The sequence below is a fragment of the Schistocerca nitens genome, chromosome 5, assembly GCF_023898315.1.
Source record: "Schistocerca nitens isolate TAMUIC-IGC-003100 chromosome 5, iqSchNite1.1, whole genome shotgun sequence".
Lineage (NCBI taxonomy): Eukaryota > Metazoa > Arthropoda > Insecta > Orthoptera > Acrididae > Schistocerca > Schistocerca nitens.
Window position 1 is genome coordinate 540408218 of NC_064618.1, and position 26346 is coordinate 540434563.

Sequence of the window (26346 nt, forward strand, 5' to 3'; positions counted from 1 at the left end):
CACAAATATAAAGAAAGCGATTTCAAGCCAATTAATTTAAATAGAGTGATGACTAAAATATAAACAAATATACAGGTCAGTCACATTAGTGTGACCATCGACATCAATGTGCAATAACCACTCACAGATGGCATGTGTCAACACTAGCCGTGTAGTGTATATAAAGGATGTCAGAGGTGGGGAGGATACAGAAAATCGTGCAGTCATATGGAAATAGAGATATTTATCTGATGTTGAAAAGAGCATGAGCATTTGCTTTCAGGCCTAGGTTGAAGGCATTTTTGAAACAATCAAGTTGGTAAATTGTTCATGTGCTGCCATTGTTAAAGTATACTTGGATGGTAAAATGACGCTATATGAAATCTGCACTGAGGCAACTGTGGTGTACCATGGGTCATAGATGATGGGTGAACAGCAGCCACAGAGATGCGTATGAGTGAATAGATGTGCAACTATTGAGCAACTGACTGCCCAGATGAACCAAAGGGCTACCAAAAATGTCTCCTCAATGATCATTCAGCAAACATTGCTACATATGGGCCTCCACAGCTGGTGTCTGGTTCATGCACTTGTGCTGACTGTTGTTCGTTGATGACAAAGGCTGCAATTTGTATCCCAATACCACAACTGAACATCCACAGTGTGGCAGCAGCTATACTTTTAAGATGAATTACGTTTTATGCTCCATAGGACAGATGGCCATTGGCGTGTACAGTGTGAAGCATCTGAAAGCAAACAAAGAAGGAACATTATGGTCTGTAGAATGTTTTTGTGGCATTCCATTGGTCATCTCATCATTCTAGAAGGTAGAATGGATCAACACAAGTATGCATCTATCCTTGGGGACCATGGGCATCCCTACATGCAGCTTGTTTATATTCTGCACTATGCATCTAAAAGCAGGACAATGCAACATATCACACTGCTCTCAGTGTACATGCGCGGTTCGAACAGCCCCATAATGAGTTTACCGTACTGCCAACAAGCTGCCCAGATGTAAACCGAAGCAAGAATCTGTGGGGCTACCTTCATTGGGCCATTCGCACCATGGGTCCTCAAGTGAGAAATCTGGCCATGGCACTAGAGTCAGCATTGCCCCATATACCTGTTGATACTCTCCGGAACCTCACCAATTCTCTTCCTGCACGTGTCACAGCAATCCACACTGCTAAAGGGGTTATTCAGGCTTTTGACAGGTGGTCATGCTCATGCCACTGGACAGTGTACAATGTACTATATCAGGGGTAGAAACAGTGTCTTCAGTAAGAGGACTGAAAGCAGAATATAATGTTATCAGTTGTGCATACATATCACAGCCTTTGCCCTTCTTATCTAAACAATAGAACTCTGATTGGATTATTTAAATGTACAACATCTGTATTCATGGCATCAGAACAATCAAAGAAACCCTTCCACATGCCATATAAAAATTACCTACTTATTCTGGAGAATTGAGAATATTAGACCCCAATTATTTCATAGGACACTACTTGTCATTGCAGATTTGAGAAATTGTATGTTAATATAGTGTTAGTTAACTGCAGGACCATCCAAAGAAAGATTCCAGAACTAATTTAATTGAAAAATCCTAATAATGACCACTAGTATGTCAGTGGTGGCAGCATGTCTAAAGCTATAAATAATATGGTAACCATCTAGTCACATTAGACCAGATTTCAAATGTGAAATACTTTGGGTGATGGTAAGTATACAGATGGATCATAAATGAGTGCTTTTATAGATCATTCTGCTTCAAGAGCTATAGTGACAGAACATTTTAAGGAAAACTTGGAGAAGTTCATTAGCAACTGCCCTGATAAAGTAAATAGTTTAGGAGTAAAGGGGAGAAATTCATTTGTAAATGTCCTGATTATGTAAACAGTTTAGGAGTAAAAGAGACCACTCACCAAATAGTAGAATCATAGCAAACACACACACACACACACACATACACACACAGCTACATTCTGCCAGATGAAAACACGATGCCTGCAGTTTGGTAGGTGGACCGGGGTGGGTGGTAGTGTTGTGTGGTTTGGATAAAGAGATGGGAAATGGGAGGAGGGGTAGGGGGGGGTGTAGGTGGCAGCTTAAGAGGGAGGCAACTAGTGTGTGGGAGGGGGAAGCAGCAGATGTACAGGATAGGTATCTGACACACAGACACCAGAGTGGATGCACAGTGACAATTACATGAAGATAACCTGGAGGTGCATAGAGGAAGAGGAGATTTTTGGGTAGAGTGTGTGGGAGCAGTGGATTAGTGAAGACTGAGGCCAGAAGGATTACAGGAGCAAAGGATCTAGTGCAAGAAGCAGGGGGATCCAGATGGCATGCGTTGCGAATCGAACACTGAACATGAGCATGTTGTGTTCAATGGCTTTTTCTACCACTGGATGGTCAACTTTGTTCTTGGCCACAGTTTGGCAGTGGCCATACAGTCTGTTGGACAGCTTGTTGCTGGTCATGCCCGCATAAAATACTGTGCAGAAATTGCAGTAGAGCTGGTATATGATACGGCTGCTTTCACAGTTGACCCTGTGTCTGATGGGATAGGATAGGCCAATGAAAGACTGGAGTAGGATGTGATGGGTTGGTGAATTGTACAGGTCTTGCAATTGTCTTCTAAACATATAGGACCCCTGTGGTAAGGGTTTGGGATTGGGAGTGCGAGTAACACAGAGATGGATCAGGATGTGGTATGTGTTGGATGAGTGGCAGAATATTACTTTAGGTCCTGTTTGAAAGCTGGAGAGTTCTCCTTCTTTCTGTGTGCTTCTAGATGACTCAATGCTCCTAGTAATCAGAGAGTGGTCTCCTTTACTCCTATATTATTTCATGATTGTGTTATAATATTAAGGTAAGATTTCGAATTTGCAGCTATAGACAGTGGGATTTGACTGATTGGGGTGGTGGTATCAACAGAGAACTGTGTGATACTGTTCTACCTGCCTTGTCCAAAAATTAGCTTGAGAAGTCAATCTGAGAAATGACTCATTAAACATCATAGATCTCCTAGTTACACGAATGCCTGAACTTTTCAATTCAGTTAAAACACAGCAGAGAATCAGTGATAATGAGACTGTTGTAGTATCACTATGGATTTCAAAAGATTATTAAGAAAGATTGAAAGATATTTCTACGTGATATGTGTGACAAGAAGCTGATTTTAGATTACCTCATCATCAACATCAAACATCTTTCAGATTGACTGTGATGAGTATAAATGGATGAAATTCAAGAATATTGTAACATATGCCTTAGGTATGTGCCAAACAAAACTGCAGGGATGCAAAAGACTCCACAAAACTGAATAAAGTCAAAATTAGTCTAAGTAAATCTTTGCTTGCAGAGTTCAACATATTTGAACATAAAATTTTGTCTGCATATCTGACAGAAAAATGTAAGAATTTTGGTGGTAAGTAAAGAAACAAATCAAAGCAGTTGTCTATGGACCATACGGACACTAATGTGGGGATAGCATAGTGAACGCCAAAACACTAAATTCAGTTTTCCAAAACTGAATTTAGTTGATCGGTGGACATTGTCAAGGAACAGTTCCTCCAATACTTTTCAGTAGTATCTAATTACCAATTCAAAAAAACAGTAAAAGTACTTGTCATAATCTCAGATGAGCATCTGAACTGGGAAGAACAAACTGTTGCAGTATGCAGGAAATCTCTCTCCTGCCTACATGCAATTTAAAAATACTTGCCATAATGGAATGAAAGTAAGCAAAGTGTTCCATATTTTTAATTTTCATTCCACCCATGTCTGACAATATCAACATTACAAATAATGATTTATTTAGGCATCTAAGTGCTATGTATCTCTTAAGTGAATATGTTACCCCACTGTAATCACCAAACAAAATTAGGACTGTCAGATTCTTCTACTTCCACATCCTCATACTGGAGTATATGCTTGGCAGAAGTCTCTTAAAGCATCTTAACTACTTATAATGAGTCTTTCTGAAGCTTTCTAACAATGAATTGGGTACAGACTTTTTACTCATGTCCACAGAATATTTATTAGCACCCATTTTCTAAAACTGCATTTGACTTGCTGTTTATTGCAATATAGTTTCATCTACAAAGTAAACAAACTTAGCATCTAGCAATCCAGTGGATGACAAGTTTAATAAACACAAGCATGATTAAGAAACCTAATATGTAATCTTGAGAGACACTGCACATCATTACTTCCCAATAAAGTGACAACGGACAGCTTAATTCATGTGTGTTTCATATTAACATACTTTGTTTCCAGTTAGAAAGATTTGACTTTAACCATTTTTCAGCAGTGCCTGTGACACTGCGATATTCTAACTTTAACATATGGTATGATTCACAAAGTGAAATGTGCATCAAGATTCAGATTTCATTCAGTACCTTTAAAATAGAGGTTCCTCCTAGTGTATCTTCAGGGATAGATCTCTTGTAATGTGGATGTTCAAATTGAGGAGCAAAATCATTGACATCTTGCACATAAATTATGACACCCACTTCACTCGATAGACTTGGGTGCCCTCGATCTTCTGCTTTCACGATCACATTCATTGTTCTGACATTAATTCCTGTAAGGCCATCAGTGGAGAGATGTTCAAAGTCAACAGGAAAACGTGGTTGCAGAAGACCATGTTTTGGGTGTATAGTAAAATTTTCATATCCACTGATAATGCTGTAATTTATGTCACTGTTGTTTGTTCCTGAAACAGATAAATGAAAATGAAATCATCATTTCAAAAAGCAACATATGAAATAGATTTCATTGCAAATTATTTGATTCTTCTTTGTATTTTATATCTGTGTAGTCATTACTGATGTATTTTATAATCAAGAAGCAATGAAGTTGTAATTATACTCATTTGTATATCTATGATCTATAATCACTTGTAATTATACTATATGGGTGAACTATCAATAAATAATTACTTTTTATTGCCTCACTAAAAATGTACAACTTCATTTTCTTAAGTGCATTGTCAGTGGTTTATGAATGTACCATTTTCTGGGTTCCTCAGGTTAGTAGAAAATGCAGATCACACATGCCTATAAAAAGGGCAGCTGAAGAGATTCACAAAACTACCATAAAGTATCCTTTGAGTCTTATGACATATTTTTACCTCGAAAGTAATGAGGTGTCTCAAACCAAATGACCTCCTGTACACTAACCAGCATGGATTCATCAATCATCAATTATGTGAAACCCAACTTGCACTTTATATGACATCCTGAAAGCCACAGAGCAAGGCACTCAGGTAGACACAGTATTTATTGACTTCTGGAGAACATTTGACTCAATTACACAGTTTTATATATCATCAAAAGTATGATTTATGGGTTAATAAGTGAAATTTGTGATTGGATTGAGGAATTCTGGGTAGGCTGGATGCAACATATTATCTTGGCTGGAGAGTCATTGGCAGATGTGGAAGTAACTTTGGGTGTGCTCCAGGGAGGAGTGTTGTATATTAATGACCTTGCAGACAATATTGATAATGTGCATTTACCTGTAATACGTACAAATATTCATTCAGATCTAGAATGAAATTTTCACTCTGCTGTGGAGTCTTCACTGATATAAAACTTCCTGGCAGATTAAAACTGTCTGCTGGACCAAGACTTGAACTCGGATCTTTGCCTTTCGAGGGCAAATGCTCTACCTAAGAGCTGCCCAAGCATTACTTGCAACCCACTGCAGAGCTTCAATTTTATCAGTACCATGTCTCCCACCCTCAAAACTTCATAGTAGCTCTCCCACAAACCTTGCAGAACTAGCAATCCTGGAAGAGTGTAAGGTTAGCAGGAGAGCTTCTGTGAAGTATGGAAGGTAGGAGACAAGATACTGGCAGCACTGAAGCAGTGAGGGCCGATGATCAATCGTGATTGGGTAGCTCTTTCAGTAGAGCATTTGCCCACGAAAGGAAAAGGTCCTGAGCTTGATTCTCAGTCTGGCACACAGTTTTAATCTGCCAGGAAGTTTCATTCATTCAGATATTTGTAAGAATTCAATGTAGTGCAATGATTGGCAACTTGCTTTAAAAATCCAGAAATGTAAAGTTGTGTGCTTCACATAATGAAAAACCTTGGATCCTACTGCCAGCACGAGTCACAGTGGAAATGGTCAGCTCATACAAATAATTGGTCATTACAGTTTGTAAGCAGGGTCCATTTCATATTGGACTAACAGGATATTGAATGTTTATGGAGGTGGGCAGCACAAAGGCTCTCAGATTTGTTTGACACGTGGGACACTGTCACAGAGATGATGAAGAAACTGAAATGGCAGATGCTTGAAGAGAGATGCAAACTATGCCATGAATAACTACTTACAAAGTTTCAAGAACCAACTTTAAATGACATATCTATGAATATATTACAGTCCCCCTACTATGGACCAGGAAGATAAGATTAGACTAACTGCAGCAAGTACAGAGGCATTGAAGCAGTGATTCTATTTGTGAACCGTAATAAAATGAAGTGGGGATAAGCCTCAATAATTGGTACATTGAGAAGTATTCTCTGCCATGTACTTCACTGTGGTTTGCAGAGTATGGGTATTGACTGAGGTGTAAGATGGGAAATGGGGAATTGTATTTTGCATCTCTGTAGCTATCAGACTATTGTTGTCAACCGTATTTCTTTGGTTTTATCCATTTCTTTACAGACATGGTTAGCTGTTTGCAATTTTATTCGTTTAAATAATTTTCTTTAACAAGACAATTTTGTATTTACAGCCACATCTACAATATGCCATGTATTTTTTTACAGTTTCAATAATTAGAAAATTACAAATTCGAGACATCAAATAAATATATCACTGACAACATGCCCAGAAAGCAGAAATATGATGTACCTGAAGAAGCAGCTTTCAAAACAATGTAATTAAAATTTATTTTCTCTTTGTAATTATACATATAACATGCATACATTTATGAGTTACCATTTGATAACTTAATAAAAAAGCCTCATCAAAAAAGGATGTGAAAATGTGCCCTTCTCCCACCTAGATTTACACTATGTGACCGAAAGCCTACTGTATTGCACACTTAGTATCTATCATTCTAAAAATATGGAACATACAAAACGTGATAAAAGAGAAATGGCAATTTTTGTTGTTGTTAAACCCAATATAGCCCTCTTAGACATAATACAATTGTGCCAGCACTTTTTCCAATCTTGGAAGCACTTCTAGAATTCACTTTTCATTATGGTGTTGAGTTCCTTCTGCAATTCTGTTTTTACCTCATCAGTTATGGCAAAACAACATCCTTTCAATGTTCTCTTTAGCCTTGGAAATAGAAAGAAGTTGTAGGGGGCCATGCCCAGTGAATACAATGGCTGAGGCAACATAGTGGTTTTGTTTTTTTGCCAAAAAATCATGAAAAACCACGGGGTGTGAGCAGGAGCTTTATTGTGATGCAATTTCCACAGGTAGTTTTGCCACAATTCAAGATGTTTTCTTCGGACTGTACAACCATAAGGCAGGAACTCATGATGTGCTATCCCATTGTAATCAAAGAAAACAGTGAGATGAACCATCACATCTGATCAAACTTGTCAAATTGTTTCTTGCTCTTGGCTCTTTGCAGACAGTTTCCATTGGGACAATTGGGCTTTGGTTTCCACATAATACCTGTATACTCATGTTTCGTCACCTGTTATAACCTTCATTAGAATGTTGTCAACTTCAATTGTTTTTGGTTGAAACTCAACAATTTTGGAACAAACTTTGGTGCTACACATTTCATGCCCAAAAGAGTCGCTGGAAAAACACACATCAACAACCTCTCTGTTGGTGATTTTTCAGAACCATTTTCTTTACTTCTTCCACACTGTAGATTTGCTAAAATCCACAGTCAACATTTAGAATGTGGTGCTGCACTGTGTTCCATTTTTTTTAGCAAAATCTAATGCAACTTCTTTGATCCACCTTTTCCAAAAGATGAACACTGAACCTTTTCAACTGTCAACGATAAACTAAGTATTCAAAACAGTTGAAAATGCAATCATACATCAGGAACACGTGTAGCAACAAGGAAAAAATGGAAACTCAATGTATTAAGCCCGCAAAATTAAAAAAGTTTCCATTAGTTTTTGATCACACCTTGTCTAAGTAATAGCATATAACTTCTCTATTTGCAATAAGTGTTGTATTTCATCTTCAGAAATATGATTCCACTAAGGTTTTATACACTGGAGGCAGAATTTAGTTCTATTTTTCTTAAAACATGGTGAATAGTAGTTGCACATTTTCAGACATCTTGGTCCGTCAAATAACTGAACCAGTTCATTCGTAAGATATTACATGAGACTCAGAGCAGATTTGTGAGTAATCTAGGACACTAAATGTGATGGACCCTCTCCAAATCAATATATGAAGACACACACATACACACGAACAAAAGCAACAAGATTTTTTCTCTGGTGGTTGGTAGAACATTAGTTCCAAATTCTCCCATTAGGTGCCTTCACTGGACAGTTTTCCTAGTGGAACTGTTATGGAAACGTTACTGTGGTTGATGTGACTGTTTCTGTAAGTGCTGTTTCATGTATTCAGCGATTTTTAAATGGCAGGCATTAAATACCAACACACTAACATCAAGTTCTGTTTCCTGTTAGTGAAATCAGAAGCCAAAACTGTTTTAGAACATCAGGTGGCTTTTGGGGAGGAAGCTTTGAACCAGGCAAGGGTTTACAAATGGATTTCTCATTTTAAAAGTGGTCAAATGTCAACTGAAGATGAATCATGAATGGGACATCCATCAACTTCCAGACCACATGAAAACATTGAAAATATCCATGTTGTAAGCTTGTATAATTATCAAAGAACAAGCAATGAATTGGCAGTTATGACTGGAATACCCTGGAGTTCATGCCAATGAATTCTGACTGAAGATGAAACATGTTGCACCAAAATTCGTTCCACATGTCTTTTCTGGCAAACAACATTTGAGCGAGTTCTGGGAACTGAAAGAACAGTCAGAAATTGATTTAGATTTTCAGACAAAAGTGATTATGGGTGATAAAATTGTGGTGTTATGGATATGGCGCAGAAACCAAACAACAGCACAGCTAGTGGAGGATTCCTTTATCACCAAGAGCAAACAAAGCAAGGCAGGAAGTATCCCTAGTGAAGACAATGTTGGTTTGTTTTTTTGACATCAAGGACATCATCCACAATGAATTCAACCTCCAGACTACCACAGCCAACCTACATTACTACCGTGAAGTGCTAATACAATTATGTGAAGCAGTGAGGAAAAAATGACCCACCTTATGGCAATCAGGAGATTGGTTTTTGCACCATGACAATGCTGCTTTACAGACAGCATTGAGTGTCAGGCAGTTTTTGGCCAAAAACCAAAAGGCAATAGTTTTTCTTCCGCACTACTAACTGGACCTGGTTCCCTGTGACTTTTTTTGTTCCCAAAAATGAAAAGAAACCTAAAAGGGAAGAGGCACTAAACGGGGTAAATTCAGATCAGTTTAAAAACTGTTTCTACCACTAGAAAAAAGTTATAACAAGTGTATAATGTCTGATGGACACCAGTTTGAAGGCGTTTTAGCTCTGAAAATGTTCTGTCAATTGCACAAGTTTTTGTGCAACACCTCTCATTATTTTTGGACCCCACCCCCTCCCATACAGTGGTAGTTGCTTTTTTGACAGAATAATTATCATGCCGATACAGGAAGGTCAAATGTAAAAACTGTTTCTAGAGTTTGAGAAGTAACCATGTCTCTAGGACACATTGTTTCAACTTTTTATTGAGTAAAAACAATAGCATGTGTCCAAACCAGGCAAAGTAATCCTAGTCCACCATATCACCTCCACTGAATTTCAGTTTTCTCTGGCTGTTTCAGATAAGCACTATTTCCCAATCATACATTAGGTCAACATACAGCCAACTGAGTGCTACAATATTCACTGTACCATAAATATCATCTTCCAGAGGTAACAATGAAAGTGCTTTCTGTACCATTTTAATCTATTTTGCATATAATTTTTTTTTATTGGAGTTTCAAGGCAGTAGCACTACCATGAAAATTAAGGTCTGCCATATTTGATACTGACTACAGTATGCAAGCTCCAATGTATGACCTGCATTAGCTGAGCAAGATGTTTGATGATTGTTCTGTGCAATAAGATTTAGAGTTTGACAGTCCCTACTGCTTCAGTAGACCTATGAGAATAGCGATGGGTTTATTATTTCCATGATTTTTCTACTTTATAATAACAGTAGTAATAGAGATATGGGGCACATATGACTCATGAGAAATCTCTTTGAGAGAATGAACATACTTATGGACCCCTGTGATCGTGTTCATATTGACTCACATGATGCTCTCTGTTGACTTATTGAAGTAGAAAGTAATCTATGATGTTGATGCACTGAGCATGCATTTACGTACTTTCAGAGGTGTAACTTAACATTCATACCATTTTCAGTAGGGTCTCTAGAGACTTCTGATGACTTCATGTATCTTTCAATGCTTTGAGAGAGCTGCTGACTTAACTTGAGCTGCCTCCCCATGCACCATAGACCTTGTCAAGGTGGGATGGCTTGTGTGCCTCAACAATATCAATAGGTGTACTGCAGATGCAGCCTCAGTGGAGGGGTATCTATGTAGAGACAAGACAAACATGTGGTTCCTGAGGAGGGACAGCAGACTTTTCAGTAGATGCAGGGGTGACAGTCTGAATAATTGACTGATCTGGCCTTGTAACATTCGCCACCATAATCATGCTGCGCTATAACTGTGAATGGCAGAAAGCAAAGGAAAACTATAGCCTCTTTTTCATGTAGGGCAAGCAGGTCTACTTTATCCTCTTGGATAAAATGTTCCTGAATAAAGTGGTCTCCCATTCATATCTCTATGCAGGGACTACTCAGGAGAATGTTATCTTAACGAGAAACAAAGCTGGCATTCTATAATTTGGCTTGTGAAATGTAGAATGCTTAATTGAGTAGGTAAGTTAGAAAATTAAAAAAAGGGAAATCATAATATTATGAAAAGGATAAACTGCTCACACCATATAGCGAAGATGTTCAGTCGCAGATAGGCACAACAACGAGAAGGTCAAACAAGTAAGCTTCCAGCCAGAGACTGTGGTCATGTGTGTGTGTGACTTGTGTTTGCTTGAGTGAGTGAGTGTGAGTGTGTGTGTGTGTATGTTGTCTAATTCAGATGAACAGCACAGTGAGTATATTATCATTGCTAAGATACACATTAAGCCAACACACATGACAGTAGTACAAATTCCTACATCAACTAGTTCCACAGATGATGATGAGATTGAAAAAATGTATCATGAGATAACTGATATTATTCAGATAGTTAAGGGACACAAAAATTTATTTGTGATCGGGAACTGAATTCAATAGGAGATAGAGAAAGAAAAGTGGTCTTGACGGAAGAATGGAAGATGAAACTACCTGGTGGAATTTTGCACAAAGAATGATTTGATCATCTCTAACACTAGATTTAAGAATCATGTGTACAGACATGGAAGAGACCTGGAGATACTGGACAATATGAGGCGTGTTTTTTAAGTAAATACCATTTTGATATTAAAAAAAAAAGACATGCTAAGAAATCTCAATAATTTTATTTTTACGTGAAAGCCTATACTTTAATCTACGGACTGACGCCATTACAGTCTGATTCTTCCTTGTTTACGTTGTGTACTGAGTGTTTAAGATGCCTCCAGTAATAGTGAGTCCCGCCAACTGTGAAGTATGGGCTGTTATAAGATTTATTAGTGCTAAAGGCCTAAAAGCAATCAATATTCATTGTGAGATCTGTGCAGTTTACAGAGAAAACATTATAAGTGATGGAATGGTAAAAAAGTGGGTGATAGCATATAAGATGGCCGCACAAATGTGCATGATGAACAACGGAGTGGGTGTCCTTGGGTCGTTAATGAAAGTTTGGTGCAGGAAGTGGACAATAAGGTGAGAGAAAACAGACACTTTACAATTTCCTCCTTGCACATCCTGGAGGACCTGCTCACTACAGATCAATTGGAATGAAAGTAAATCTAATCTAATCTAATCTAAAGGATGACTTTCCTAATATTTCTCGTAGTGTTTTGTATGGCATTGTGACCGAGCACTTGAATTACCGAAAATTGTGCGCACGTTGGGTACTGAAAATGTTGACAGATGTGCACAAAACCAAAGGTTTAGACAGTGTATTGACTTTCCTTGAGTGGTACCACAACAATGGTGACGATTTCTTAAACCAAATTGTTATGGGCAATGAAACATGGGTGGCCTACGTTACACCAGAATCAAAGCAACAGTCCATGGAAGTTGAGCAAGGGTATCAATTTGCTGCAAGACAATGCCCGTCTGCATGTGGCGAATCAGACCAAAGATCTCATCACATCTTTTCGATGGGAAACTCTAGATCATCCTCCGTACAGCTCCAATCTTGCACCCAGTGACTACCATCTGTTCCTGCACTTGAAGAAATACCTGGGTGGTCAGTGTCTTCAAGACGATGATGAAGTCAAAACAGTGGTGATGTAGTGGCTAACAAGTCAAGTGGAGACTTCTATGAGGAGGGTATTCAAAAACTGGTACAACGCTATGACAGGTGCCTCAATATTGACAGAAATTATGTAGAAAAGTAGATTAAGGTACAGGCTTTCATGTAAAAATAAAATTATTGAGATATCTTAGCACATCTTTTTTAATTTCAAAATGGTACTTACTTAAAAAACATGCCTTGTATAATGGCAAGAAAGTGATTTCAGAACCATGTTTTAAAGTATTCCCTGGGGTAGATGGGGACTCAGTGCACAATTTATTGGTTATGAACTGTATATTAAAACTGAATAAACTGCAAAAAGGTAGCAAATTAAGTATTTGGTACTTGGATATGTTCAAAGAACAAGGGGTTGTTGAGAGTTTCCAAGGGAAGCAACAGGCAACAATTGACTGAAACTGAGGAAAGGAATACAGTAATAGATGAATGGGTAGCTTTGAGGGATGAAATAGTGAAGGCAGCAGAGGATCGAATAGATGAAAAGACAAGGCCCTGTATAAATCCTTGGATATTATGGGAGATACTGAATGTAATCGATGAAGAAGAAAATACAAACGTCTAAAAATGAGATTGACAAAAAGTGCAAAATGGCCAAGCAGGAATGGCTAGAGGATAAATGTAAATTTATAGAAACATGTATAACTAGGTGAAATATAGATACCACGTACAGGAAAACTGAAGAGATCTTTGGAGTAAATAGGAGGAGCTTCTTGCACATCAAGAGCTCAGATGAAAAACCAGAATCAAGTAAAGAAGGGAAAGCTCAAAGGTGGAAGGAGTATAGAGGGAGGTTAGACAAGGGAAACAGACTTAAAGACAAGAGGAAGTGTATGAGAGTGATATGGGATACTGTGAAAAGAATCTGACAGTGCACTAAAAGGCCTAAACTGAAACAAGGCCCCAGGTGTGGCTTACATTCCGTCAGAACTATTGATATCCTTAGGATAGCCAGCCAAGACTAAACTATTCTATCTGGTGCACAATATGTACAAGACAGGGGAAATACTCTGATTTAAAGAAGGATGTAATAATTCCAAATTATGAATATGAAAATAAGAATGCAGGTAAGTTTCTGTGACCAGCACAGTGAATACATTACCATAGCCAAGATACACATGAAGGCAATACACACTACCGTAGTACAAGTTTGTATACCATCTAGGTGCTAACAGGTGTGAATATTACCAAACTATCAGTTTAATAACTCATGGTTGCAAAATGGTAGCATGAATTATTTACAGAAGAAAGCTGATCTTGGGGAAGATTGGTTTGGGTTCTGAAAAAATTGACTGGCACTAAGACTTGTCTTAGAAAGGTAGAGTTGGAAAGACAAACCTACATTTATAGCATTTGTAGACTTCAAGAAAGCTTTTAATGGTGTCGAATGGCATACGCTCTTTGAAATTCTGAAGGTATCAGGGGTAAAATACAGGGCATGAAAGGTTATATACAACTTGTACCGAAACCAAACGGCAGTTATAAGAGTGGAAGGGCATGAAAGGGAAACACCAGTTGTGAAGGGAATGACACAGGTCTACCCCTGACGTTATACAGTCTGTATATCAAGAAAAGGAAGCCAAAGAAAAATTTGGAAAAGGAATTATAGTTCAGGGAGAAGAAATGAAAACTTTAATGTTTGATGACTGTCAGAGACAGCAAAGACTTTGGAAGAGCAGTTTAATGGAATGGACAGTGTCTGTAATGGAGAATGTAAGTTGAATATCAACAAATGCAAAACAAAGATGAGGGAATTAGATTAGGAAATGAGACAATAGAAATAGTAGATACGTTTTGCTATTTGGACAGTAAAATACTGATGATGACTGAAGTACAAGGATATAAAATGTAGACTAGCAATGGCCAGAATAGCATTCCTGAAGAAGAGGAATTTGTTAGTACCAAATATAGACTTAAATGTTGAGAAGTCCTTTCTGAAGGCATAGGTCTGGAGTGTAGCCTTGTACAGAAGTGAAATGCAGAGTATAAGCTGTTCAGATAAGAAGAGAATAGAAGCTTTAGAAAAAAAATGGAAATGACTGTACAGCATTGTGGGCAGGGAGTCCCCCATTCAGTTCGGCTGCCGAGGGCATGTACTTATTGCATTTGACGCCACATTGGGCGACTTGTGCGTCAGAGATGGGGATGAAATGATGATGAGGACAACACAACACCTAGTCCCTGAGTGGAGAAAATCTCCTGCCCCAGCCGGGAATCAAACCCAGGCCCCTGGGTGTGGCATTCTGCTGCACTGACCACTCAGCTAATGGGGGCAGACTAGAAGCTTTAGAATTGTGGTGCTATAGACGAATGCTAATAATTAGACAGGTAGACTGGATTATTAGTGAAGATGTATTGAATCAAACTGGGGAGAAAAGAAATCTGTGACACAACTTCACTAAAAGGAGGGGTTGGTTGATAGGGCATATTATGAGGCATCAAGGAATTATCAGTTAGGTATTGGAAGGGGGAGGGGGAGTGTCAGTTTTGTATTGAAGGGGGGATTAAACATTGTAGAAAGAGAGACCAAGAGATGAATAATACAGCAGATCCAAATAGACGTAGCAGTAATTATTTGAAGATGCAGTGGCTTGCACAAGATATCAAACCAGTCTTCAGACTGAAGACCATCTGCTCTGCTGTAGAGAGAAACATTCCACGTGGGAAAAATATATCTAAAAACAAAGATGATGTGACTTACCAAATGAAAGCGCTGGCAGGTTGCTAGACACACAAACAAACACAAACATACACACAAAATTCAAACTTTCGCAACCAACAGTTGCTTCATCAGGAAAGAGAGAAGGAGAGGGAAAGACGAAAGGATGTGGGTTTTAAGGGAGAGGGTAAGGAGTCATTCGAATGCTGGGAGCGGAAAGACTTACCTTAGGGGGAAAAAGGGACAGGTATACACTCGCGCGCGCGCGCACACACACACACACACACACACACACACACACACACACACACATCCATCTGCACATATACAGACACAAGCAGACATTGTAAAGGCAAAGAGTTTAGGCAGAGATGTCAGTCGAGGCGGAAGTACAGAGGCAAAGATGTTGTTGAGTGACAAGTGATGTATGAGGGGCGGCAACTTGAAATTAGTGGAGGTTTAGGCCAGGTGGGTAACGGGAAGAGAGGATATATTGAAGGGCAAGTTTCCATCTCTGGAGTTCTGATAGGTTGGTGTCAGTGGGAAGTATCCAGATAAACCAGACAGTGTAACACTGTGCCAAGATGTGCTGGCCGTGCACCAAGGCATGTTTAGCCACAGGGTGATCCTCATTACCAACAAACACTGTCTGCCTGTGTCCGTTCATGCAAATGGACAGTTTGTTGCTGGTCATTCCCACTTAGAATGCATCACAGTGTAGGCATGTCAGTTGGTAAATCACGTGGGTGCTTTCACACATGGCTCTGCCTTTGATCGTGTACAACTTCCGGGTTACAGTACTGGAGTAGGTGGTGGTGGGAGGGTGCATGGGACAGGTCTTACACGGGGGCAGTTACAAGGGTAGGAGCCAGAGAGTAGGGAGGTGGTTTGGGGATTTCATAAGGATGAAGCAAGAGGTTACAAAGGTGAGGTGGACGGCGGAAAGACACTCTTGGTGGAGTGTGGAGGATTTCATGAAGGATGGATCTCATTTCAGGGCAGGATTTAAGGAAGTCGTATCCCTGATGGAGAGCCACATTGAGTCTGATCCAGTCCCGGAAAGTATCCTGTCACAAGTGGAGCACTTTTGGGGTTCTTCTTTGGGAGGTTCTGGGTTTGAGGGGATGAGGAAGTAGCTCTAGCTATTTGCTTCTGTACCAGGTCGGGAGGGTAGTTGCGGGATGCGAAAGCTTTTTTCAGGTTGTTGGTGTAATGGTTCAGGGATTCAGGACTGGAGCAGATTCATTTGCCATGAAGGCCTAAGCTGTAGGGAAGCGACCGTTTGATATGGAATGGGTGGCAGCTGTCAAAATGGAGGTACTGTACCAACAAGCAACATCACCCTGTGGCTAAACATGCCTTGGTGCACGGCCAGCACATCTTGGCACAGTGTTACACCGTCCGGTTTATCTGGATACTTCCCACTGACACCAACCTATCAGAACTCCGGAGATGGGAACTTGCCCTTCAATATATCCTCTCTTCCCATTACCCACCTGGCCTAAACCTCCGCTAATTTCAAGTTGCCACCCATGTGTGGATGGATATGTGTGTGTGTGCGAGTGTATACCCGTCCTTTTTCCCCCTAAGGTAAGTCTTTCTGCTCCCGGGATTGGAATGACTCCTTACCCTCTCCCTTAAAACCCACATCCTTTCGTCTTTCCCTCTCCTTCCCTCTTTCCTGATGAGGCAACAGTTTGCAAGATCTTTGTGAGTGATAGATAGAGGATTGTAGTATACTGCTAGAGTAATCATTTAAAGCTGGTTCTTGAAAGTTTGTTAACAGACTTTCTTGGGATAAAACTATTTGTCCTCAAGAGTCTGCCATTTCAGTTTCTTCAGTATTTTGTAACACTTTCTCATGGATTAAGCAGACCAGGGACCATTCATGCTTCCCTTCTCTGCATACGGTTAATATCCTCTGTTAGTCCTATCTCTGTTAGTCCCACACACTTGAGCAATATTATATGATGGATCACATGAATAATTTGTAAGCAATCTCTTTTGTAGACTGATTGCACTTCCCCAGTATTTTACCAATAAACTGAAGTCTACCACCTTCTTTACCAATGAACCTATGTGATCATGCCACTTCATACCACTACAAAGTGTTACACTCAGGTATTTGCACAAGTTGACTGATTCCAACAGTGACTTACTGATATTATAGTCATAGGATAGTACCTTTTTTCATTTTGTGAAGTGCAAAATTTTACATTTCAGAACATTTAGAGTAAGCTGCCAATCTATGCACCATGTTGAAATTTTATCAAGATCTCAATGAATATTATGCATCTTATCTCAGATAGTACTTCATTACAGATACATGCATCATCTACAAAAAGCTTGATTTTACTATTAATACTGTCTGCAATGCCATAGATATGCAATGCAACTTCTATATCTGATGATAACTCTCCATCTGAGACAACTTGCTTTGTCCTCCCTACCAAAAAGTCCTCAATTCAGTCACAAATTTCAACTGATACCCCATATGAAACTTCCTGGCAGATTAAAACTGTGTGCCGGACTGAGACTCGAACTCAGGAGAGAGCTTCTGTAAAGTTTGGAAGGTAGGAGATGAGGTACTGACAGAAGTAAAGTTGTGAGTACGGGGCATGAGTCGAGCTTGGGTAGCTCAGTTGGTAGAGCACTTGCCCGCGAAAGGCAAAGGTTCCGAGTTCGAGTCTCGGTCCGGCACACAGTTTTAATCTGCCAGGAAGTTTCATATCAGCACACAATCCACTGCAGAGTGAAAATCTCATTCTGGATACCCCCATATGACTGTACTTTTGACAATATTGAGTATAATGCTTTTTGGAAATCAAGAAATTCTGCATCTACCTGGTTGCCTTGATCCAAAGCTTTGCCATGTGAGAAAAGCACGAGTTAGGTCTCACATGATTGATGTTTTTGAAATCCAAGCTCATTGCCATTGAGGAGGTTATGCTGTTCAAGATGCCTCATTACATTTTAAGATTCTACAACAAATTGGTGTCAAGGATACTGGACTAGTTTTTTGGATCACTGCTACTACCCTTCTTGTTGACAGGTGTGACCTGTGCCTTTTTCCAAGAGTTGGACATGGTTTTTTGTTCAAGGGAACTGCGATAGATTACAGCCAGAATTCAGTGTAGAATCTGATATTAACATTCTATTGGTATTCCACTGGCTTTGTTCAATTTTAATGATTTCAGCTGCTTCTGAACACCACTGACACTAACACTTATTTCATTAATCTTTTCAGTGGTACGATGATTACATTGGGGCAGTTCTCCTGTGTATTCCTTTGTATAGGAACATTTGAAAACAGAGTGAAGCATTTAAGCTTTTGCTTTGCTACCCTCAATTTCAGTTCCTGTCTCATTCGACAGGGACTGGACACTAACTTTGGTGCCACTAACAGCCTTTACATATGACCAGTATATCTTTGGGTTCTGTGAAAGGTCACTTGAGTATATTCTGATATGATAGTCATTGAAGGCATCATGCATTGCTCTCTTGACAGCCAAATGCATTTCATTTCATTCAGCATCTTTCTATCTGTAGCCCTATGCTTTATTTTACACCTATTATGCAGTAATTCTGTTTCTTTAGAAGTTTCTTTACAGTGACTATATATGATGGAGCTTTCCTCCCATTATAAACTGTTCTGCTGAGTACATATCTACACAGTGCATGGTCAACTGTTCTTTTAAACTTGAGCCAGAGTTCTGCAACATGCTCCTGCTCCATGCTGAAAATTTCAAGTTCCTCATCTTGTTTTAGTTGTCCTTTGTACTTTGGTAATCACTGTTGCCACAACCATGTCACGGTCGCTGATACTAGTTTCAACGTGGATATCCTAAAGAGATCAGGTTATCTGTTGCCATTAGATCCAATAATTTCCATCGTGAGTAGGGTTCCTAACCATCTGTTTTAGGTAGTTTTCAGAGGATGTATTTAGCAAAGTTTCACAAGATGTCTTATTATACTCACCACTAACAAAACTGTAATTTCCCCAATTAATTGTTGGATGATTATAAAAAGTCTCCACAGTATGATTAGGGAACTTATGTACAAGTGAACCGAGGTTATCTCTAAAGTTTTTGGTTACATCAGGAGATGAGTCTGGGGGGGGGGGGGGTGATAGAAGGATCCAGTTATCATTTTAGGCTCACTTCTGGTACTGAGTCTTGCCCAAACAATCTCACATGCAGCTTCAGTTTCTATCTCAGTGGATCTGAGTTTCTCACCTATTGCGGTGGATACATCACCTCCATTTTTCATTTGCCTATCCTTTCAAAAATATAATTCAATGTTCCCCAAAAATTTCACTGTTATCAACTTCAGTTTTGAACCAGCTTTCTGTATTGTATCTAGTATTATGTGAACTTCACTACTTTTCAGGAACACCTCAAACTCTGGCACTTTGTTGTGAATGCTTTGGCAATTAACCACCAAGATCCAACAGTTCACTACTATGATTTTAATACTCTCACCTATAGGGGGAGCAGAGGGGGGGGGGGGGGCATCCCTTTATATCTTACACTAATACTTCCAAGTCTCTTATAGCTGTTATTATCTGTACTGGAAGGAGAGTTGCCTAATCTAAAAAATCCTTGTGTGCACCCTACACACAGCCAGCTACCTGAGTAACAGCCTCTGATATGTAGTGCACACCTGACCTATTTAGGCGGATCATACAGTTCTCAGCCCTTTGATGCAAGTTCAGGAAGTCGCAGCCTAGCTTATCACAGACCCTTTGAAGTCTCTGGTTCAGTCCTTCCACTTGACTCAGCACTAGAGGGCCACAATCAGTTCTGGGGACAATTCTGTAAATTCTGAGCTTCGTTGAAACTGCATGTGCAAGGCTGTTCTTCTCAACTTTCTCTGCCAGTCACTGGAATGACCCAAAAATGACCTCGGAGCCCAGATCACGGGCATCACTTGTTCCAACATCTGCCTCAATCTGCAGTTGATTGCAGCACGTTCCCAAAATGGCTGCCGGAATAGCCTCTTCAACATGTTGAATGAGGCTCCCAGGCATACACAATGAATGCACCTGGAATCCTTTTCTGTCTCTTGTTGCCATTTCCCTAAGGGTTACCATCATTCACCATACATTTGAACTGCCAACCCTTTTGCATTTGCCTCCTCCTGACACTGGACAAAAGAGGTTTCCCCAAAACAGATGAACTAAGTCCCAATGGCTCAGTTGTAGTTTCAGTGAAAGACAGCACCTCTAATTTGTTCGTTAGCGGGATCAGTACAGCACCCTGAATCCTCCCTGTACAGGACACCTAAAACTCCATTGACATGCTACTCGCAGTCAAGTGGAAAATAGATCCTGTACTTTCTGTTCTATTTGAATGGAGCAGAATGTGAAGAAACATTTAAGCCATGTGTGGACTACATATATACTTAAATATTATTGTGAATTCTACTGAACTAACCATTCAAGTCCATATCGTGAGCCTCAAGCACTAGTGGTGTTTCAAAAACTGGATGGTTCTCAAGCAATCTGGCTTCATATTTGCTCCGAGAAAAAACTGGAGCATTGTCATTTTCGTCTTCCACGTTAATGATCAGCTGCACAGTGTTCCTGAAAATACAGAAATACATACATTAGTGGCTGGAAATGTTGATATGAATGTAGAAAATCAATAAAATACCAAATACCTAGAAACTCACAATCACTTATTAAATGGAATTTCAGATTCAGATGTGTAAATCTCATATTAATTTAACTTATTTCAATATTAACATCTTCTGGTCCCAATGTTTATAACCACTTGGTATATTATTATATTACCATTCTGTTATTCTAGTTAAGTAGAAACATGGAAAATTTTCTTATTTATAGCAATTTGTAAGTGCTTCAAAGCATATGATTCACACTGAGTGTGTTATGCAAAGCAGAGGGCAGCTACTCCAGTGCCAGTCTGTAGTGCACATTAACTACTGAATTTACCGCTGATGGATGATCAAAGTTTGTATATGGTATCTGTGAGTGAATGGGCCATGGTTAAGCAACAAATTTAATCTTAAAGTATGTGTAAACTAGATCATTCTGACAAAACTCTATGCTGAAATGGGTTTTGAAATAAGTTTACTATTTTTCAAGCACAGGCACCTGGAAAAAGCAAAGAATGAGTGTTAGATACAAGGTTTTAATCTATGAAGAAGTTATGATTCAGTTCACACACTAATTGGAATGAAATTTTCATTCAATAAATGTACAAATTGAGGACTTTGTGAGATAAATGACAAGATTAAACTATATGTATCACAGGAGAAAAGCATTCATATCAAGTTCAGTTTCTGAAAGTTTATTGAGTCTATTAAGATTTCCTCAATATTCTGGGAAGAGCTGTATCTACAGTGACATTTTTGGAAAACATTTCTTGGGTAAATCAGCAATCAAAACAATATTTGAAATTAATTACAAAACAGTCCATATCACAAAGGCATTTTTATTATAAGATGATCAGTTTCAATCATTACATGATTATCTTCATACATTAAAGTATACCACATTTTTATATCACAGAGCTGCATATTTGGAGGGTTCTCTACTAAGCTTCATTTATCAATGTCTGTGGTCATTTCTATGGAAACTGTCCAAGATCAGTGTCTACCATCTCATTCTGGTTGCATGTAAAATCATTAAGTGGGTCTAAGGCTTCCATTCAGTCCCTTGTTGACGAGTCTGGTGTGGCAGCTGAAGACAGCAAAACAAAAGCCAAACTTTTAAATTTCACATTCAAGGAACCGTTCACACAGGAGGATCATACAAACATTCCATCATTTGACCACTGGACAGACTTATGTATGAATGACATATCGAGAAGCATCCTTGGCATAAATAGCTGAAAGATATGAAAGCAAATAAATCACCAGATCCAGATGGAATTCCAGTTCGGTTTTATAACGAGTACTATATGGAACTGGCCCCTTACCTGACTTGCATTTATCGTGAATCTCTTGCTGAGCACAAAGTTCTACGCACCTGGAAAAAAGCACAGGTGACTCCTGTACACAAGAAGGGTAAAAGAATTGACCCACAAAATTACAGACCAATATCCCTAACTTTTGTATGCTGCAAAATCCTTGAACATATTCTCAGTTTGAGTAAAACAAACTTTTATGAGACTGAGAAGCTTATGTCCATGAATCAACATGGTTTTAGAAAGCATTTCTTGTATGAAACTCAGCTTGCCCTTTTCTCACATGATATACTGCGAACTTTAGATGAAGGGCTACAGGCGGACTCCACATTTCTAAATTTCCAGAAAGCATTTGACATGGTGCCCCATTACAGACTATTAACAAACATATGGACATATAGAGTAAGTTCAAAGGTATGTCAGTAGCTCGAAGTCTTCTTAAGCAATAGAACCCAGTATGTTGTCCATGATGGCGAGTGTCCACCAGAGACAAGGATATTGCCAAGAGTGTGCCAGGGAAGTGTGATAGGACTGCTATTGTTCTCTATATACACAAATGATTTGGTGAACAGGGTGGGCAGCAATTTGTGGTTGTTTGCTGAAGATGCTGTGGTGTATGGTAAGGTGTCAGTGTCGAGTGACAGTAGGAATTTACAAGATGAGTTAGACAAAATTTCTAGTTGGTGTGATGAATGGCAGCTAGCTCTAAATGTGGAAAAATGTAAGCAAATACGGATGGGTAGGTAGAACGAATCTGCAATGTTCAGATACAGTATTAGTAGTGGCCTGCTAGATGCAGTGAAGTCATTTAAATATCTGGGCATAGCACTGCAAAGCAACATGAAACGGAACAAACATGTGTGAACTGTGGTATGGAAGGCAAATGGTCAACTTCGGTTCAATGGCAGAATTTTAGGGAAGTGTGGTTCACATTTAAAAGAGACTGCATATAGGGCACTGTTGTGACCTATTCTTGAGTATTGCTTGAGTGTTTGGGATCTGCACCAGGTTGGATTGAGGGAGGACATTGGGGCAGTTCCGAGGTGGCCTGCTACATTTCTTACCTGTAGGTTCTAACAACATGTAAATGTTACAAAGATGCTTTGGGAACTCAAATGGGAATTCCCGGTGGGAAAGTGACATTCTGTTTGAGGAACACACTTGAGAAAATTTAGAAAACCAGCCCCTGAAGCTGACTGCATAACAATTCTACTGCCACCAACCTGCATTGTGCATAAGGACAGGGAAGATTGGATACAAGGAATTAGACCTCATATGGAGGCATACAGAAAGTCATTTTTCTCTCGCTCTATTTGCACGTGGAACAGGGGTGGGAATGACTAGTGGTACATGGTACCCTCTGTCACGCACCATATAGTGGCTTGAGGAGTAACTAGTAGATGTAGATGTAAATCTCCATATTAACCACCTACTTTAAACACCCATGGAATGTCTTTTACTGGACATCACCTATCAATCTCGTTAACTCATTGGAAATCAACCTGCTGCTTCATCTTTGGGGTGGTGTCCACCTTCTCCAAAGAAACCAACAACATCATAGTTATTTTTCCAACATGCCCCTAGAGGCAACCTATATACAATGAACGCAATGTTTACTTGTTTTCTTTTTAAAGTTTTTGGTGTATTTGTTTGACAGTAGCAGCATTAACAAATTGTTTCTTCTTTATTATAAAATACATGATTTTTATGTTCTATTTACTACAGTAATAAGTTAATTTTTTGTACATAATTCTTTCAACCTATTTCTGATTGGCTAATGCTGACATTATGCTGTCAGCAGTAGGTGAAGCTTCCAGTATTTAAGAAATAGCTGTGCTGCTTTCTCCAGCAGAAGACTGTCATCATTCAGCGGTTCATGCTCCATGTACAGCCATTGTTTGGATGTATCTGTGTTTTGTATTTATCAGCTAATTTTAAGTTCTTCTTATGTATCCCTGTAATTTATATTCTGTATCATATTAGTTTTGAAGGTCTGAAGACGATCATGTGTTGACAAAACTGGTCACCTTGTAATTAATTACATATAGTGACAATGTCTGAGCAGTTACTCATTCTATAATGTGCTCTGAAGATTCATAACATTTTGCAAAGGAAAAGTGTGAACAGGAAGTGGCAAGAGGCAAGCTCATGGAACCTTATAGTGTGACACTGAAATAGACAGAAAATGTCAGTGATGACAAATCAGCAGCTATTTAGAGCCTAGTTGTTGAATCGAATACAACAGTAGGCAAGTGACAGTAATGATGGTGAATGTACATTGTGCATAGATGAGTTGTCAAAAAGGACAAATCCTGACTTGGATAAAGATATCATTATCAAGATGATGCAGGCTTTAGGATAAATTGAAACAAACTTTACATATCTATTTGGACAAAAGAAATTGAGAAGCATTGTCTTGAGCAGCTAGTTCAGCAGTCCACATGCAATAGAAATATCTTAGACCTTGTAGCTACAAATTGGCTGCACCTTATTGACAATGTCAGTATAGACAGGGACGAGTGACGATGATCTCATTATAGCAACTATGATTTTGAAAGTTGATAAATAAATCTAGAGGGCTAGGAGAGTGTTTCTGCTAGATAGAGCTGATAATCAGTTATTAACATCTCACTTAGAAAGTGAATTTGCATCATTTATTTACAGTAAGATTAATGTCGAAGAATTATGCACAAAGTTTAAGCAGATTGTAAATCGTGGTCTGGGGAGTTATGTGTCTAGTAAGTGGATAAAGGATGGAAAAGACCCACCATGGTGTAATAATGAAATTCAGTGGATGCTGAGGAAGCAGAGGCTGTTGCACTCTCAGTTCAAAAGGGAACATACACATAACGACAAGCAAAGGTTAGTACAGATTCATATGTCTGTGAAAAGATCTATGTATAAAGCATACAACATCTACCACCACTGCTCCTCAGCAAAAAATCTGGCAGAGAACCCGAGAAAATTCTGGTCATACATAAAATCGGTAAGTGGGTCTAAGGCTTCCATTCCATCCCTTGTTGACCAGTCTGGTGTGGCAATTGAAGATAGCAAAACTAAAGCCAAAGTTTTAAATTTCACATTCAAGAAATTGTTCACACAAGAGAATCATAAAAACATACCATCATTTCACCATCGGGCAGACTCCCATATGGATGACATAGTAGGAAGCATACCTGGTGTAGAGAAACAACTGAAAGATTTCAAGGCAAATACATCATCAGGTCCGAATGGAATCCCAGTTTAATTTTACAAAAAAAGAGTACTCTATGGCATTAGCCTGTGACCTAGCTTACATTTATCATGAATCTCTCTCCCAGCACAACGTCCCAAGTGATTGGAAAAAAAGTGCAGGTGACTTTAGTACATAAGAATGGTAGAAGAATGGACCCACAAAATTATAGACCAGTATCCCTAACTTCTGTTTGCTGTGGAATCCTTGAACATATTCTCGGTTCGAATATCATAAACTTTCTTGAGGCTGAGAAGCTTTTGTCCAAGAATCAACATGGTTTCAGAAAACATCAATTGTGCAAATCTCAGCTTGCCCTTTTCTCACATGATATACAATGAACTATGGATGAAGGGTGTGGTGTCACCGCCAGACACCACACTTGCTAGGTGGTAGCCTTTTAAATCGGCCGCGGTCCGCTAGTATACGACGGACCCGCGTGTCGCCACTATCAGTGATTGCAAACCGAGCGCCGCCACATGGCAGGTCTAGAGAGACTTACTAGCACTCGCCCCAGTTGTACAGCCGACATTGCTAGGAAAGGTTCACTGAGAATTACGCTCTCATTTGCCGAGACGGTAGTTAGCATAGCCTTCAGCTAAGTCAATTGCTACGACCTAGCAAGGTGCCATCACCAAGTTATATTGAGATGATAATACTGTATCAACAAGACCAATGTTCACCAATTGTGGATTAAAGTTAAGTATTCCAGCAGCTACGTAGTTTTCTTTATAGCATTCATTACGTATCCTGTTTCAGACCTCACGCCAGCCTGCGTGAGCTTATAGCGTGCATTTCGGCCTTCTCTAGCAACATATCAAAGGGCAACAGGACGATTCTATATTTCTAGATTTCCAGAAAGTACTTGACATAGTGCCAGGCTGCAGGCTGTTAATGAAGGTACAAGAATGTGGAGTAAGTTCACGGATATGTGAGTGCCACGAAGACTTCTTAAATGATAGATCTCAGTATGTT

General features: G+C 39.3%; 1 protein-coding gene across 1 annotated transcript in view; it reads right to left on the reverse strand.

Moving 5' to 3' along the window:
- LOC126260154 (cadherin-23-like) overlaps window positions 1-26346 on the reverse strand; it is a 370016-nt gene that overhangs the window by 162671 nt on the left and 180999 nt on the right. The window contains exons 13-14 of the mRNA XM_049957412.1: window positions 20646-20794; window positions 4389-4705 (exon numbers count right to left, since the gene is read on the reverse strand). Coding sequence (XP_049813369.1) covers window positions 4389-4705; window positions 20646-20794 — 466 coding nt within the window. The remainder of the gene's footprint in view (window positions 1-4388; window positions 4706-20645; window positions 20795-26346) is intronic.